This window comes from Ammodytes marinus (genome assembly GCF_949987685.1).
Source record: "Ammodytes marinus genome assembly, chromosome: 13".
Taxonomy (NCBI): Eukaryota; Metazoa; Chordata; class Actinopteri; order Uranoscopiformes; family Ammodytidae; genus Ammodytes; species Ammodytes marinus.
The window spans coordinates 20,803,153-20,821,836 of NC_137217.1; the positions used below are offsets into that span (position 1 = coordinate 20,803,153).

The 18,684-nt window shown below is 40.7% G+C and overlaps 1 protein-coding gene across 4 annotated transcripts in view; it reads left to right on the forward strand.

The window, feature by feature from the left end:
* The window catches only part of myh14 (myosin, heavy chain 14, non-muscle), a 35,338-nt gene extending 28,476 nt beyond the window's left edge, over positions 1–6,862 (forward strand). The window contains exons 33-44 of one of the 4 annotated variants that reach the window (XM_080039886.1): positions 10–123; positions 216–314; positions 407–619; positions 719–880; positions 976–1,104; positions 1,217–1,305; positions 1,397–1,520; positions 1,619–1,827; positions 2,210–2,318; positions 2,790–2,962; positions 3,153–3,176; positions 6,318–6,862. In XM_080039886.1, the coding sequence (XP_079896012.1) occupies positions 10–123; positions 216–314; positions 407–619; positions 719–880; positions 976–1,104; positions 1,217–1,305; positions 1,397–1,520; positions 1,619–1,827; positions 2,210–2,318; positions 2,790–2,962; positions 3,153–3,176; positions 6,318–6,507 (1,635 nt within the window). In that variant the 3' untranslated portion in view covers positions 6,508–6,862. Of the gene's footprint in view, positions 1–9; positions 124–215; positions 315–406; positions 620–718; positions 881–975; positions 1,105–1,216; positions 1,306–1,396; positions 1,521–1,618; positions 1,828–2,209; positions 2,319–2,789; positions 2,963–3,152; positions 3,187–6,317 lie in introns of all 4 variants that reach the window. The other 3 variants (XM_080039888.1, XM_080039889.1, XM_080039887.1) reach the window with 3 other exon arrangements.
* Positions 6,863–18,684: the final 11,822 nt, after the last annotated feature.

Sequence of the window (18,684 nt, forward strand, 5' to 3'; positions counted from 1 at the left end):
TCTCCTCAGTGTCTGGCAGAGGAGAAGGCAGTTAGCGCTCGTCTGGCAGATGAAAGGGACAGAGCAGAAGCAGACAGCCGTGAAAAGGAGACAAGATATTTGGCACTTTCCCGAGCACTTCAGGTAAACCTATTGAGGGCAGACAGAACAAGTCTTGTTTGTTATGTTTCTGCGATCGATTGTGACTAAGGTTCCGGCGTTTTCTGTGTGTGTAGGAGGCCCAGGATCAGAGGGAAGAGCTGGAGAGGGCCAACAAGGTGCTGCGCGTGGAAATGGAACAGCTTGTCAACCAGCAGGGCGACGTCGGCAAGAACGTAAGCATCATCCCTCATGCCGGGCATCTTTAGCAGTTCTACTGTCTCAGTCCTCTGGGAGTCACCGCCTCTTTTCTGCTCTGGTTTGTCAGGTTCACGAGCTGGAGCGGACCCGCAGGAACTTAGAAACAGAAGCCACAAACCTGCGAGTTCAGGCGCAGGAGCTGGAGGAGGAGCTGACGGAGGCGGAGAACTCCAGACTGAGGCTGGAGGTCACGCTGCAGGCCCTCAAGGCTCAGTTTGAGCGGGAGATAAGCAACAGTGAAGAAAAAGGAGAGGAGAAGAGGAGGGCCCTCAGCAAACAGGCACGACAGAACGGAGAGAGGAAGTTGTTGTTGTTGCTGTTCCGCTCTCGAAGTTCCTCTAACAAAAATGTTTTTCTTTTGTCCCCCGTCCTATTCCAGGTAAGGGAGTTGGAGATCCAGCTAGAGGAGGAGAGAGGTCAGCGATCTCAGAGTTCCTCGTCCAAGAAGCAGATGGAAGCCGAACTGCAGGACGCCGAGGCCCAGGTGGAGACGTCCAACCGTTTAAAAGAGGAGGCTATAAAGCAGCTACGGAGGCTGCAGGTAAAATCAACGTTTTTCTCACACGTTGGCATAGATTCTTTCCTCTACGTGTTGGCAAGTGTCCTGCATTTAGGAAAAACTTTTATTTGTCACAGGGGCAAATGAAGGAAGTTCTGCGCGAGCTAGATGAGGCCAAGTTGTCTCAGGGTGTGGTGATAGGACACCTGAAAGACGGCGAAAAGAAGATCCAAACTCTGGAAGCAGAAGTCCTGCAGTTCACTGAGGTGTGTGTCTTTAACTGAAACCCACTAGACCTGTTAAGATATAATGCTTTTAAATTGGTATTAATGCTCTACGTGACTTTTAACCCCTGTGCGCATTCATTTGTCCTTCTAGGAGCTTTCTATATCAGAGAGGCAGAGGAGACAGGCTCAGCAGGAGAGAGACGAGATTGCAGATGAGATGGTCAACACCGGTTCTGGAAAGTTAGTATAACTTTGTTTACAACAGACTCTGTTCATTTGTTTGTTGCCTTTTGGTATGTGAACTTTTGACTAACATTTTTTATTTGTCCAGGAACGCACTGTATGAAGAGAAGCGGAGGTTAGAGGCACGAGTCAGTCAGCTGGAGGAGGAGCTGGAGGAGGAGCAGACTAACTCAGAACTGCTGTTGGAGAGACAAAGGAAGACTGGCCTACAGGTATGGTAGATATACCTGCAAACGCACACACACACACACACACACACACACACACCATGTGAGCACACATGGTGATTTGTTCTCCCCTCATGGTCCAGATGGAGACTATGACGGTGCAGCTGCAGGGGGAGCGGACTCTGGCCCAGAAGGCAGAGGCGGCTCGGGAGCATCTGGAGCGGCAGAACAAGGAGCTGAAGAGCCGGCTGGGGGAAATGGAGGGAGCAGTGAGGGGCAAACACCGGCTCAGCGTCGCCGCTCTGGAGGCCAAAATCGAGACCATGGAGGAGCAGATGGAACAAGAGAGACAGTGAGAGAAACACACACACACATGCTACAAAAAAATATATGCAGGGCCATTTATGTTTTATGTATACAAGTTAAAGGTGGAGTAGCCAATTCTGGAGAAGGCAAAAACAGTACATATTTCCACATGATCCGTTACTTGTACATACTGTGTGTGCACTGAGAAAAAAAATTGAGTGTTAATACACAGCCTAGACTCTGTAAACTGGTATGTAAACAAACGGGGCCCAACGTAGCTAGCAAAATGCTGTTTAAAGAGCCTAGGCTGTGTATCAACACAGGATTATTTTTTCAGCACACACACAGTAAGAACAGGTAGCAGATTGTAAATGTTTGGAATTGCTTTCTGCAACAGGAGGCTGATAATTAACTTTTCCGCCTCTCAGGGAGCGAGCCATCGCCAACAAAATGGTGCGGAAGACGGAGAAGAAACTGAAAGAGGTGATGATGCAGGCAGACGACGAGAGAAGACATGCAGACCAGTACAGAGAACAGGTAATAGAGAATGAACCACTTTATCAGCTAAAGGTGAGCAACAAGACGTGGAGTAGCAATGCAAGGAACAAACAGTAAATGATCATTTAATGGTAGTTAGGTCAGCTAAGCTTGCTGCTCTAATTGTGCTCGGGGCCCAAAGAGAGTGTTGAAAAACCATCCTAAAATGACTACATGAGTGATTTATCCGTCTCAGTCCAACCTCCTCCTAATCCTAATCCCGCCCTGCATCTGTGTGTTCATCGAGAGGGTAGAGCATATTCCACTCCGAAAAATAAATCCCCTCAACAACAACAGCACAGACACTGACTCTCTTCCCAAAACATTATCTGTGATAATCTGCCACATTTAATCCGAGGTCTGCTCCCAGACTAATCTCTTTTTTTATATATATGCGTCCCCATCTCTCTCTCTCTCTCTCTCTCTCTCTCTCTCTCTCTCTCTCTCTCCCTCTTCCCCCTCTTCCTCCAGCTGGATAAATCGATGATCCGTCTGAAGCAGCTGAAGCGGCAGCTGGAGGAGGTGGAGGAGGAGAACTCTCGCTCCAACGCTCAGAAGAGGAAGCTGCAGAGAGACCTGGAGGAGCTGACCGACGGCAGTCAGACCATGACGCGGGAGATTAGCTCTCTGCGCGGACAGCTCAGGTAAACACATGGGTGTGAGGGTGTATGAATGTATTATCTGTTCATGATTCAATGTTTTTGTTTGTTTGTTTGTTTTTAACCCACCCATTAACTTGATATGATTTGTTTTGTTTTGCTCTTTTGTTACATCCGTTTGTGTTCGTCTAACACTGACAAACTGTCCATCTGTCTACGTCATGCCAACACTCAGCGTCCCTGAATGGAGAGCAGACCAGTAGGTCACTGTGTGTGTCGTTTCTTTTTTAGTTTTGTTCTTTGTGTTTGTGTTTATGTTTGTTTTTGTGTTCGATATCCATTTTGAATGGCTCCTTTAGTGAAAGGATTTTACATTTCACTTTTAGGAGAGAAAGGGCTTTGGGGATAAGAACTTGGACTAATTCTATCTATTTTGGAATAACAGGACTAATCTAAAAAGTGTTCGGGCCACATCCACTAAAGGATTGCGCCGCTTTTGCTATAGCTAAAGCGGTGCAAACTAAACGGTGCACGTGCAAAGGGGGAAATGTGCGCAAACTGCCCTGCTGAGCAGCCAGCGCCCTGGGTGGGCTTGGCCCATCTGCATGTATATAAATGAGGGAACATTCAAAATCCAGTGCAAAATTGCTCCCTTCCTATTCAAATAAGCCTTGCTGCAAATAGCACCTTCAGGCCGTTTTAGTGGACCAAATACCACGTATGAAACCTGTGTACTTAAAGCAGCTCTGAGTAACATTTAAATATATTTTAAACAGCTTCATGTTTCCTCTAATAATCACAAATTACCTTTAACAGCAAACGAGACCATCAGTGCAAAGAAAGACGTTTTTATATAGTTTTTATTACTGCGTTTGGTCTGGTTGCACACCCAGTCCGATTTTCGGTTCACGCGTGCATGCTCTATGGTCACATATCCGTATTGGTCGCAGATTTCAGTGTGGTGCAGCAACGCGATTTGAGAAGCCTATGAGCGGGAGCCTTGTTTGAGACAGTTGTTTGTCGTCATAATGACTGATAACGGGGCTGAACCATCAAAGAAAAAAAAGAGAATGCAATGAAGAAAAACTAAAAGGGAGAGTGATATAGGCTACGGGCAGGACGAGGGCGTTGCCAAGCAACGTGTATACAATTTCACGAGAGCGAAACTAGACTGCAGTGTTTACTCCTAAATGAATGAGCGGTTGGTAGGCTACTAACACAAAGTTTGCTTTGCTTCACCATCATCAGATGACCATTATCTGAAATACACATTACCTCATCGTGATCCATACTAACTGCCGTCTCTCGTTCATTCGCTTTCTGTGAGTACACGTAATCTTTCAGCTCCGTGAGAGAGAGTAGTTAGGTGACACTGCTGCATCAACTCATTGCAATCAGGTGTGTGTAGCACTGACTGGCATTAGTTGATGCAGTGTCAAAACCACTCTCACGGAGCCGAAAAGAGTCCTCACACTTTCAACACACGGACATGCACTATATTGCGCCCTTCTCAGTTCACACTCGCACGCCTGGCATGAGCTAGAAAACAGCTTTGCGACAGCGGGCATTGTAAAAATACTACCGCTTTTGTCCAAAGGGGCCGCCAACGTGCAATGTTACTCATAGTGGCTTTAAGTCGCGCTATTCCTCTGTACTCCCCTTCTCTCTGTCTCTCTGTCTCCCTCTCTCTGCTCAACACTTGTGAGATTTAAATTGTATTTCATTGATATTGAGTTATATTACGGGGCAAACCTCAAGGCAGGGGTGAAGTAGGTTGAGTACTTATATAGGTAAAAAACAGTTATGATGAAGCTCAGGTTTATTTAAAAAGGGCTGCTTGATTCTAGAACATTAATCACCATCAAATCCTCGCCGATCGTCTCTTTGAACCATCAGCCGCCCAGTGCGTAAAGCGTAAAAGTGCAGGGTGCTGCCTGAAACAGTCCCGCCTGAGAAGAGACCTGTTACTCCCTGCTGCGTGTCCTTCCTGTTCCCTAGACAACATTTTCTTCATAGTGCAATTACTACCACAGCGCATCAAGTTAATGACGTGGACAACTGTACAGGTGTTTCCCCCTTGATGGCGTGCCGTAAACGCAAAACGATGGCAAACTGTGCTCAGCTGCCAAACTTTGTGGGCGTGTTAGCGCTGGTATACAGTACACTAAGGGCGCACTCACACTAGGATATCTGTTCCTTGCCCGAGCACGTTTGCCTCCTAAAGTCTAGATTGTTTGGCTAGTGTGAGCACGCCATCTGTACTCCAGCATGGAACACTTCCTAGGCCACTGCACGCTTGGGAGACGTGTGCCCGGGTACGGTACAGATGCTATTGAGATGACACGCGCACAACGTGCACATTTATTAAGGATGCGTTGTCGGTTAAACGTCCGCTGCCTTACTAGTCGGCACCAGAATTGCCCATCACTTGGACTTGAACATAAAATGTGTGAGAATTAACGTGTGTATAGGTCTAGGTGTGGGCTAATAAAAGTGGGGGAAAGAGCGAAAAAGGTGAGAGCAGCAGAAAGCGGTCAAGAAAAGGTTTTCTTGACCGCTGACTTAAGGCCCGCGGTGTTTGCTCACGTTCGTCTGTAATAATGCTGCCTTTATGTACGGCGGTGGAGACGAACCCAAAACAACACACAGCAGGACTCGGCGGTCCAGTGATAAGACAACAGTAGCCTACACTTCCGTTGCACCAGAAACTTTATAAAGACACACTAAAAATAACGCTCTCTGTCCATACAAAAACTGACTTAGATTACTTGATGGAGCGATCAAAGTGTATAAAACCATCCGGTACGTATGGTCTGATGACGGGCCTTTATATTAATAATAAACAGCGCACTGCACATTTATATGAGACTGTCCACCGCGACCCATTACATCAAGGCTATATTTAAAAAAATAATAGCTTAAGGATTCTCGTTGGTCTAATGTGGAAGTGGAATATTTTATGCAAATTTGGCCGGATGAAAATATTCACAAACAGTAGATACGCTCCAAATCCCAAATGCGCACGGTGATGCAGGGAAGGAGCAATCGTGCCCAGGCCAGGCGCAGGGAGTGGGGAGGTGGGGGCAATCGTGCTGGAGCACGGAACAGGCAAACTTGCCTCACGTGAGTGCGCCCTTATTGCAAATTCCTTTGTGGATACGGTGCTAAAACGGGCCGGATATCGGGCGCTATTATGCCTCAATTCAAGAAGCTATTAGCGTGCGCAATCCATTTTTAGTGGATGTGGCCCTTTATATCTTCGAAAAGTGTTTTCCAAAATCATCAAGCTATGGTGTACTTGTGATGAGGATCGTCTTAAATTCAAGCCAATACGGTAGTTTTCCAGATAAATCTTTGCCTCCCATACAAACAGTAACTCTCTCTGTCTCTTTTCATAAAGGCGTGCTCCGTTGCCCCTGGCGATGCGCGGACGGAGAGCGCTGGTCGATGACCTCTCGTTGGAGAACTCTGACTCTGAGGAGCCCCCTGCCTCACCGACCCCCTCCTCTGGACCCCCAGGGACCCCCACTCCCTCCTCCGAACACAGCCTGGACCCTCCACCGCCATACAGCCTCAACAACACGGAGTGACGCACACATAGACTCACTTACACACATAATACACACACACACACACACACACACACACACACAAACAGGCACGCATTGGCCTCTTAAATCCTCAACTTCTCAGGGGTGAAGGAGTGACATGCACACAATATAACCTAACAACACTAGTTTTTAAATTTAGGCTGCATTCATTAGGCTCTATAACTCTAAAATCAGAAAAAAGTGTCAAAATTAGATTTTACAAAGAGGCAACTGGAATTGATTATTTTTTTTTTTTACAAACTGTGATGAGAATTTGACATAAGAAAGAATGGAAATTTCTAAGCTACATCTCTGTAATGCACTTCTGAGAAAAGTAAACTACATCTCCCAGAGATCCAAAGGGGACAATGCAGTTATTATTATCATCTAATTTCATGATGCTGTACAGTTATGAGAAAACATTATGGTGGTCATGTCTTTTCCATATGGAGATATTTTAAAACTAAGCCATGTGTAACCTTTTGATGACGATTTACAATCTGAGCTCACAAAGGGGCTGCTGGAGGGTGAAAATACTCCTGAAAGGTGTTTAGACAATCTACGTACGTGTTACACAAAGTTATTATGAAGAGACGTCAGATACACACATGTAGCAGAGAATTCACCTACTTTACGAGCGTATGTTAAGTTAAAACCGCAGAGGCCATTTTTGCTAAGTGAGCAAAAAATAAATGGAAATTAGTGACCAGTATTTCATTGAACTCGTATTGGAAATATTTGAAGCGTTACAATAAGATTCATCACGTATTTATCCCATTTTCATATAATTCGTTAAAATTGTAGAGACACAAACAATTTAACAACCATAAAAAGCCGCCTGAAGTTGTATTTAATGATAAATCCTTTTTCTGTAGATTAGAAATGGTATGTTCTTAGGCAAAATGCTAGGTATTAGGTATTAGATATTGCTTCAGAAATTTTTATTATTTATATCCAATGTGAATTTAAGTTATTGATTTTGTGTGGGGAAGCATGTTAGTCAGATTATTTCCTGAGGTCGGCCTGAACATTGGTGGTTCACATCATCTGGTGTCAGAGTTGACAGTGCATGGAAGACCTTTCTGCTGGTTTGACTGGTTGAAATACACATTTTATGGATTGTGGATTAGAAATAACCTGTGGGGAACTGTGTGAATTGTCTTTTTTTATCCAAAGCAGAGGGAAATGTGACAATGGATCTCTTGCTTTCTTTCCTTGTTTTAGACTGATAAACACAACACATTTTATTTTGACAAGCATCTTGTACATTGTAATTTTGATTTTTACTGAGTAACCGTGTAAATTATTGATGAAACAAAGCTTTTTTGTTTAACCAAATGGTGGGCGTATGGATGAGAAAAAGGGACTTAAATTTGTAGAAAACGTAGAGTAGCTGTAGAATAGAGTAGATGACAGGACTAGAGGCGGTTATGGTATTCCACTATCGTCCAGTGACTCTACCGGAGTTACTCTCAGTAGAATACACACAGTTCATGACTAGAAGATTTTAGAATAACAAGAGACTCAAAACATTTTCCGATACTAGTAGTATTAGATTTAAAAATAAAATGGAGGTACTGAGGAATGAATTTCTATGAAGCAAATGGCAAGTAGAACAAAACGTAGATTTATTCTTTTCTTACGCTATCAACTCCAAATGACATATTTGTGTGTGTGCGGTGTAAACCAAGCACAAGCAGCTCAATGACCCTGCTGTGAAACAACAACTCTGTTGTTTTTTATTTAATACTTATTTTCAGTCAAACAGCTCCATTTTCCTCTTCATGTTTTAGTTATTGTTTAACAGATGATGGTCTTTTTCTATAATTTTTTTATTTGTATCTTCTTCAGCACCTGTTTGCCTGTGATGTCTCGTTTTTGACATGGACAAAAAGCAATGTTTTAAAGGAATGGTTTTACATTTTGGGAAATGTGCTTATTCACTTTTGTGCATAGAGTTAGATAAGAAGATCGATACCACTTTAATGTCTGTGTGGTGAATGTAAGCTGAGCTAAAGGTCAGCAGTTTGTTAGCTTAGCATAGCTCAGCATAAAAACTGAAGGAAACAGCTGGTCTATAACCAAATATACCTACCAGCTCTTTAAAGCTCACAAATGAACACTTATATCTATGTTTACAACAAAAAAAATAATTGTAAAAACCACAAAGTGCATTTTTATATGCCAAGCGTTTTCTTGGCCAGGAAGTGGTCTGGCATGTTTTTACATTTTTTTATACGGATTCAGAACGAACAAGATAATACGAGTTATTCGGCGAGCTTTGAGAATGATATGGATTTTCTTGTTAAACTCCCTGCAGAAAAAACAACGAATAAGCGTATTTCCTAAGTTGTAGAACTTTTCCTTTATATCAGAAAGAATGTCACTGGCGCTTCAACTTGAACTTTCAATTGGAAATTTTAAAAAAACAAGAGAAGTCATACATTTTGTTTTCTGGAATTGCTCTGATGTTTTATTTTTGTTCTAGTTGTCGGTAATCAGGGTTGTCATTACTTCTATCTCTTCTTCCTCTGTTCTAAATCGAGAGGTAAATATTTTGATGAAACATCCATTTTGTTTTCCTTCTTTTCTTGCCATGCCAGGTTCACAGTTAGACAGGTGAAGAAAGATCACACCAGTCGAGAAAGAGTTTGACTACTGCAACATATCTTTACCACCCTATCAAAGGGTTTGTTTCTTTTGTTTTCTGTATGTACTATTATTTTAAATCAGCAGTATGCAAAGGATTTTGTTTGAAGCTTTGCTCTTTTTTGGAATATATGTTGTGTAAAAGCTGCACTTTACACATTACCAATGGGGATAAACATTACGTTGTGTACTTTATCTCTAAGAGGCCGACAGAGCAACAAGCCAAATTAGTTGACTTAACGTGTCACCATGATACAATCTGTCACTCTGAACTGTTCACTTAAATGTTGTTATCTCTATAATATCATATCAATGTTCAAACGTGGCAACCTTGTTCACGCCTTTATAGACCAAAATCTGAAGAAACGTGGATCGAGCTGCTGAAATGAGGACAGATCAGTTCTGTTCATCTGTAGTCAGAGATTAGGTCGGTGCTCCTCTGAGGTGTTAATTTTCTCCCTGTGTTTGTTTATGGCTATTGTGGAATTTGAAACATTTTGGAAAAATGTCTTTTATTGTTTTAGCCTTTTTGTTTGTTAATGATGCTGTAATTATAAAAGATCTGACTGGGGTTAACTTAAAAATATGTCGTTGGTTTTGATCTTTGTGTTTCTGTGTGATTTTCGAGAGCTGTGTGTGGGCATGTACACACGTATCAGTGGTGGAAAGTTACTAAGTACATGTACTCAAGTACAGAACACATTTTAGGTACTATTCTTAAGTCGAGTATTCTTTCCACTTCATTTCTGAGGAAAATATTTATCTTTTATCCAACTGCTGTTAATAAAATAGGCATTTTTGTAGTTCAACTAGAAAACAGTTTCAAAGTTGTTACAAATACAGTAGCACCACATTGACAAGACAACTGTAAAATGCTACTTATACATTAACTTATCAGTAGAATTAAGCCGTTAAGTACAACACTCACAGGAGCCTTTTTATTCTGCATTAAAAGTACTTTTACTTGGAACTTTAAGTACAAACCAACATGAATATTCAGTGCAGTACTTTAACTTGTGGTGTTTTAAGCTTTTTATTTTTTTATAGTCGAAGAGCAGAGCTGAAATGGGGGGAGAGGGAGGGATGACATGCAGTAAAGGTCATCGGTCAGATTCGACCCACGGCCACTGAGATGAGGCCTGAGCCAATATGGTTCACACTCTACCCACTACGCCACAGAGCGCCCTGTAATGGATGTATTTTTTTTTATATTGAACGTTTGTCCTTGTACTTCTGTAACGGATCTAAAAATGTACATCATGACTGGTACTCATATAAACACTCCAGAACACAGGCGTTATATTAGAAAATATTGTTGTTTATTGGCATCATGAATATTTGTCCCCACTTTTAACATCAACATTTCATGTTTAGGCAAGAATGCCACTACAATTAATACCAAGATTCAGACCAACACACAGCTCAAATACCGGTTTAAAGCTTAAACATATTCACATTCATAAAATATTTTGTGCAAAAAAGGGAGAAAAAAATATTTAGGTTGAGTAATCTATGTGAGCAAGTAGGATGTAATATAATTTACTGCCTGTCAAAATGAGAAAAAAGTTTGGAATTTTCTGTTTGTAGCATAACAACAGAAAAAGACAAGTGAATACTGTACAGTAGTACAATTTTACTATGATAATATGAGCATTTCTTACTGGTGCACTTTCAAAGTGAATACGAGGAACTTTTGTTGATTCTAGCGACACCTTTGGAGAAAAGTGGTAGCATTTTTATGACACGAGATCTTCGAAAACACGTGCCGACAGTGAGTGCATTTGTTTTGGAAGCAACTCAAAGAGAGATCGCAGGATGCATCACAATGAAGTAATCTATATACTGGATATGTAACTATAGTGTATGACGATGGTGAAGCAAAGTCAATTTTGATTTAGTAACGTTCGGTAAACACAGGCTGTTTCAGTCTGCCTGCCACAAATCCTTTTGTAAGTTCCCGGAAAAATCAGACCCAAGGCATTTATAATAACTATATAGGCCTAAGAAAAAAGCATTCTATTAACTGATGGTCTCGTTTGCTTTTACAGGTCATTTACAATCCTTATTTCCTTATAATCAGGAAAAATTTGACTTCCAAAAATTTTTTAAATTTCCTCTTAGTTTCTGTAAGCACAAAAAGTGGGAAAGCCTGTTCATAAAAGGGCCTTGAAATAAAAGATTTTGGTGAAACTGAAAACTCATCAAGTAAAATTAATAATGTTTTAATTTAAATAAACTTTTTAAAGGTATACAAATTTACAATATGTTGTCCTAGTTGCTCGATTCTTTTTCCAAAATCCCACAGTATTTAGCCTACAAACAACGAGTTACTTGAGATTTAACCAGAAATGCAGAGCAGGTCCCGAAAAGCTCTCGCAGAGCTCGGATTGTGAAAACAACAGATTCGTTAAAATATTCAAACTTAGGCCGAAAGGCACAATAATAATTATTTTATTTTGGGGGCCTTTCATAACACTCACTCAGGGACACCTTACAGTTGGGGTAATTAAAACAAGCAAAACTACTGTTAGAACAGGAAAATATAGTCTAGTTAAAACAAGTGAGTAAAAAATATAGGCCTATAAATAAATAATAGTAGACTATTAAAGGCCTACTTCACCGGTTTGAATATGAAGGTGTATTGAATTCTGAGATCCTATGTAGTATAAACGTGCAAAAAAAATAAAATCGGTTCATCCTAGCCTGAGAAAAGGCAGAAAGAGTGTTTTTTTAACCCTATATTTCTCTTTCTCGTGACATCACAGAAAGAGAAATATAGGGTTAAAAAAAACTTACTTTGTAAATATTACTGTGATGTCACAGTAAAAGACATCACAGTAATATTTACAAAGTACGTTTTTTTAGGCCTTTAATGACAATGAAAGTCCCGTAAAATGCGTTGAACAAGAAAAAAAAAATTCTCCTTCATCTTGGTGCGTGACGTGCTCCCTCACCCCAGGAGAAGACATTGATCGCTGCAAGGCCGATACACATTTTCCTAGCAGTTGGGCGACTTCCTGTCCTTTAAGATATCAGTGAAAAGCCATTCTTCCTCCTGCGGTGGTGTTGATATGGGACGGTGCTCAGCATCATGAAGCGGAACGGAGAAAGACTGAGCTATACCCTCAAATGGTGTAAAGTTTTGGCCATTTTCACAATTTACCAACATACAGTGACTCACTTCCCGAGGGTGCCTGTAAGTGTGCTGCTCCAAGGTGTTGTAGATGTGGCTGATTGATTCCGGGACCTGATTCTGGATCATGTCTGTACTTTTGAAACTGTTAAACGTGTGTGTCTCTGCAGCCAGAAGTTGGTTTATGGTCTGATCTCCATGACAACTGTATCCATATTCATACATGTACTCGCCCGTCTCGTGCTGCAGATCCGCCACCTCACACCTGTCGCTGCAAAAACTCTCCGGATGATCAGTGAATCTAACACCACCAGCACTTACCTCCTGCACGACATCACCTTGGCATGCACAGATACTTTCAAGATAGGCCTCCACATCCATGCAGCCTCCTAAGTCCTTACTGCCAACGCCAAAAAGATCCATTATGTCTGTCCACGGACTCTCCGATATATCAGCGATGTTCCTCTGGGCCTGTGCACAGGTGGAGGAGACATCCGTGAACATTTGGATCGAGAGGTCGCACGAGGCAAGAGACAAAGGGGAGAGCTCCAGAGAGAATGAAGGAGACGTGTCCAATTTCTGGCCAACCTCTATGAAACCAGAGTCCTGATGAGTTTGAGAGTCTTTTGTCAGCTGAAGTTTGTCGTTGTTACACTCAGTATGAAAGGGCTCTGCTTCTTGGTAATAGTTCACACCTTTTGGGGAGCCCACAGATTTGTGTTTTCTTCTCTCTCTTCTCTGCCTCCCTCTGCTCTGGTTATTCTTTTTCGAGGTGAGGGTGGCACACTGTGGGTGTCGTTTCCAAAGGTGCCCAGAGTCTGGCTGCTTCTTTCCACTCATTGCAGGTCTACTTGAGCCAACAGAGACGTCCCTCTGGGACGTGGAGGCGCCTTTTTCATCTGTGTGAACGCTGCATTTATCTGGATCTTGTGGATCATGACCTTGGAAGGGATTCCCAGGCTGGACAAGTGTCTCTGTTTTTTGTGATGGCAGAGAAAATAGGTTTTTATCCTCCTCCTTAGAATGCAGGGTAGATGCCTCCCGTTGGTTTGCTGCTTCAATGTCTGCAAACTTTCTGTTGAGGAGAAAGATTAAATATTAACAAAAGTTCTCAAAATGCATAACCTTTTTTAGCTTGTTACCTCAAAGGGAATACCTGGGTAAATAGAGTTAGGAAGATTGATCCGACTCTAATATTTAACATTTTAATATGAAGCTACAGTCAGTTGACGATTAGCTTAGCCTACAACAAAGACTTTTAACAGAGTCACATAGTCAACCTGACTATTATGGTTACAATATCCACCTACCATCAACTGTAAATACAGTAAAAACAATTATATATACAGTATGTTGTATGTCACTTTCATCATTAATTAGTGCGTGCATATATTTTTTTATAGTATTTTGATGCATTCATAGGCATGCTGTTGAGGCATTTTCATTTATTGATTAATTTATTTTTGATAGTAGCCGATATTCCTCCACTTCTGAAAAGGCAGGCGGATTTCGTTAACTTGAGACGGTCAGGTTCAAAGATTTTTAATGCTAAGGTAAACTTATTGGCTGCTGGCTTTACCTTCATATTCGCCTTGCAGGTAGGTGTCAATCTGTTCATCGAATGCTACATTCAGGTGGTGTAGTAATAATTGAAAAAAAATCCCAACTGTGAACATTCAGGTTAACAGTCTCTCAAGTCATAACCAGAACTCGGAAAGTGGCTGGACTAGGCTACATCAAGATGTTTGCTCACATAGGCTATAATTTGTATAGCCTTTTGTATTTTCAGTTATAACCGTTAATAAGGCCTAGGCTACTGTCCATGTAGATTGAACGAGATGTGTTTTTTTTTTAAGTAAAGGCCTAGGCTACTTGAAAAACCTATCAACTTCAACGTTCATAGCAATAAAATGGCCTATACAACACATTTGTGGCGTCCATTGTAGACTACATTCAGAGAGATTAAAGTTTTTTTAAATTGCACCTTGAAAACGGTTTCTAGTAGAAACCCCAATTATAGCCTACATTTGAACTTCAAAATGAGCATAATGGGCCGGTTTCACAGACAGGGCCTAGATTAAGCCAGGAGTAGGCCTTAATGTGGACTAGTTAAACTGGGACGTTTAAGTCACTGTCATGGATATGGCTTAAGTTTGGTTTAGATAGTCTGAGACTATGAAGTCCTGGAGTAAGGTAAGTAAGCCTGATTGTGAACACCTGCCCATGAGCACGTGCTGCTGTTCCAACAGTGATCATAAAAACCCGGAGTGGAGCAGAAACACCATTGCTTGTGAGAAAAAACAAGGGCAGAGGCTAAAAAAATCCCATCAATAAACTTTAATGAATTTAAAAAAAATCTCTTAAAAAAGAATAGTTTGAAACCATCCGGTTATTGAATCTAAAAGCCATTCAGCTGGGACTGAGCAAATAAATAGTTGGGCCGCAATTTGCATCAAATTCAATTAATGAAAATGTTACTAAGAGAACAATACACCAACTTCAGGTTATCTTCATTATTATCGGTATTTCACATCTTTCTCATTTATAATTTTGACATTATATTTAATGATATCTGCACTGATAGACTCTGTGGAAAAACCCGAATCTCGCCTTATAGAAGAGCTTGCCACAACCTTTCAACAAAGGACAAAAAAGATGACGTTGCATGAAAGTTAGCCCGAGAATTCCATGGACAGAAAATGCAATATCTGAAGGCATGAAAATTAAAATTCTACAGGTGGAATTGGACATTATTTAACCTTTATTTTACCAGGCAAAATTGCTTGAGGTCAAATGACCTCTTTTCCGAGAAAGGCCTGGCAGAAAATGGCAGCAGTTAGAATGAATGAAATATAAGACAAACATAAGAAGAAAGCACAGACATGAGAAAACAGAGAAATAAATACAAATACATTCCAGAAGGCGAAGAAGAAGAACAATTTTGAGGCAATGAGAAAAGTTTTAAAAATCATTCTTAGTGATGAGTTCCTGCAATTTGAGTGTTTTTTGAATAGTGTTCCAGGCGGTGGGAGCAGAGTACATGAAAGCCCTCTTCCCAAACTCAGTATGGGTTCTGGGGACAGAGGTGGAAAGAAAGTCCAGAGAGCGTAAACTGTATGACATGAAGTTGGAAGAGAGAGCTATGATTCAAACAAGATACAGTACTGAGACAATTGTGATTACTAATCACAGTGAAGATATACGTAGAAAATCAAAGGTGTTCATGTTGTATTTTTTGTCATTTTGTTATTCATGTGTGTCAGTATTTTAAATCACAACAACCACATTTGAAAACACAATTGTTTTAGACACTCATTGTATTGTGCTGAATACATCTTCAATTTAAATGCATCCATCTAGTAAGCTCAGGCAAAGTTATTATTTCCAGTGCATTTTCCATATTTAAAGCAGTCTCGAAATGTAAATTCATCAAATAAATGTTTTGGATAAGACCTATCCACAAGTACTCTTCTGGCTGGCCTCTGCAGTGGGAGTTAGTTAGATATTCCAAATAGTCCATGCTCTCTCACAAACACCACTAAACTGAAGTTAAACCTGCCTCCTTGGAGGATTAATTTAAGCTCAAATTTAGACCTAGAGTAGCTCTAGTCATCTGTCTTGCAATTGGCTTTGTTTAATCCAGAATATCTTTAATCTAGGACTATTTTAAACTGAGTCTGTGCAAGTAGTTTTCAATTAATCCAGCTCAACAGGCATTTTAGTCTCGGACTAGGCTTAAACCTTGTCTGTGAAACCGGCCCAATATGTGACCTTTAAAGCTTAAGCACATGAACACACCGATATCGGGAAGTCGGACCATCGGAGGAGCACGTGAATGCAGCATGCATGGCAAGAAAGTGAAACCGCTGTCCAATCATGATTTTGCATTTTGATAATAGCTTTCCGCGGCTCCATCTAACACACCTCTGGATCATGTTGTGCAGGAAGCGCCGGTGGTTGACCTGGCGTTTGGACGGGCGGTTCTTCCGCGGTTTCTGCAGAGTCCTCATCATGTGCCCTGATGCTGAAGTTACAAAGGTGTAGAGGTCACGACCCAGGACACCGCGCTCCAACCCCGGCTCAAGAGTCATTGAGATGGATGGTCGCATGGCTGAGAGAGGGTGTGTTTAGAGATATTCAATATCTAGAAATGTGAGTGAATAAACAGGCAAGAAAAAAATCTGAAGCAGCCCCAGATTATATTTTAAAATAAACCACTCAAATTTTTTTTGTAGCCTATTAGGCCTAAATGAGAATCAGTGTAACTAAATAGGTCTAGGCCTACTGTATAGGCTACTTCTTGCTACTCATTACTTCAAATGTTATAGGCCTGCTAGAGGATAAAACCCATTGCACCCTTTTGCTTTGAAACTGGTCCTCAGACTCAAGAAACATGGAAATGCACAACAACAACAAAAACAAAAACAAATGAATGGATCAATAATAGTAATGATGGTAAAATCCACAATCCAAATGACACAAAACAATCGACTTCATCAACATGAACATAGCCATAAGAGCTCTGCATCTCTTTGTAATCTATATGTACCAATTGCAATAAAATTAAGTAACATTTCCAATAAACTAAAAATTAAGGAGGTAAATACAATTTAAAAAACAAGGGAAACAAGCAATGGAGTCTTGAAGTTGTGAAAATAAGTGATCAATATGAGTGACATTTAGGAGCAAAATACTGTACTTGTTGCTCTAAATTAATTACAAAGCTCTAGTTCTGCAGGTGAAGTTATTATGTACAAAAAACATGCTGACTTTTTTTAAATGCAATGTATCGCTACAGGTTAATCTACCCAAAAGAGGCTCACACATTAATGGCAACACTATTCCAATAATTTATAATCATAATATAGCACCCTTAGGAGCCAATTTATGCACGACAAGTAACATTTAATGCTAATACACAACATTTTTTATGAAGTTGTATTTTTACATGTATATCTATCACCACTGTCTCTCATCAAGTGGAGGACTAAAACATAACACTAACTGTTAATATTCTGTAGTGCTCCTTTCTGTTCAGCTCAATAGAAACTAACCATATATAGTATATCTGTATATATATTTATAAAACATGTTTACCTTATTCCTCCTCAGACTGATGTGCGTCTTCTTGTGTCTTTCTACAAACTGCACAGAGGACTTGATTGAGACGGGCTGCTTCAGAGAAAGAGGTCTGTCCATTTAATTATTGGCAAATGTATGTGTATGTATTGTGAGTCTGTGTGTGGCGAATTAAGTCAAGTGACATCAGAGCTCAATGCAAATGCACACAGTCCCTTTTTTCTTTTCTTTTTCTCCAGCAGTGTGAATGGAACCCAATTTGACAAATTGACAGTGGGAGAGGAAGTGAGACACGATGATTGGCTCAGAAAAGAAGTAGGCAATTATCTGAGAAGTCAACCGCTCGTGGTAGTGTGGGCACACGTCTCCATTGTGCACTACACTAAAGGCAGCTTGTTGAATACAAGGTGACACAAAAGCACCAGTTGAGGCGGTTAATTGATCAGCTTAAACTCTGGCCCTAATGATCAAATTTTCTCAGGCAAGAGCTAAGATGGTTGCTAGTGGCTTTAATTGACCTTTGCAATTCAATAGCCCACCTTCCAAGTGCAGAGTTTTACATATCTATGGCAGCAGGTGGGTGAAAGCAGGATGTGCTTTTTTAACAAATATGGGAGACAGCAAGAGATACAGAAGTATAATAACAAAAACTTTGTTGCATCTTTTCAATTTTGATTTTACTGTTTTTACATTTTGCAGTGGATATTTAAAATGACCTCATCTATCTATCTGTCTGTCTGTCTGCCTATCTGTCTGTCTGTCTGTCTGTCTGTCTGTCTGTCTGTCTGTCTGTCTGTCTGTCTGTCTGTCTGTCTGTCTGTCTGTCTGTCTGTCTGTCAGTCTCTGTCTATCTATCTATCTATTTCAATCATCCAACTGTCCATTTGGTGGCTACGAGTAAGTCAGTTATCTTCTGTTCCTGGTTGAATTGCCTCCTTAGTGTTCCCTATATAGGTGTGTCACCACACAGTGGCTTATTGAAAACCTACATACGTATATTAATTTATATAAGTAGGTTTTTACATACAATACATTTGCATTATTGTTTGGGTGCATATAAATATACATAGTAAGAGAAAATGGGTTCAAGAATTTTAAAATACAAAACAGAAAAAAAATACAATAAAAACATGTTCAAATTATCTCAAATGAAAGGAGTCATTGTCTTAAATGAAAAGTATGGAATGAGCAAATGTTTGCAGTGTAAAGTAATACAGAATATTTGCAATGTTGAGAGATGATAATCCACAACAAATTTGCATAAATGCAACATAGTCCCTGCAAGGCCTTAGCTCTCTCTCTAACAAAAAGTAAAC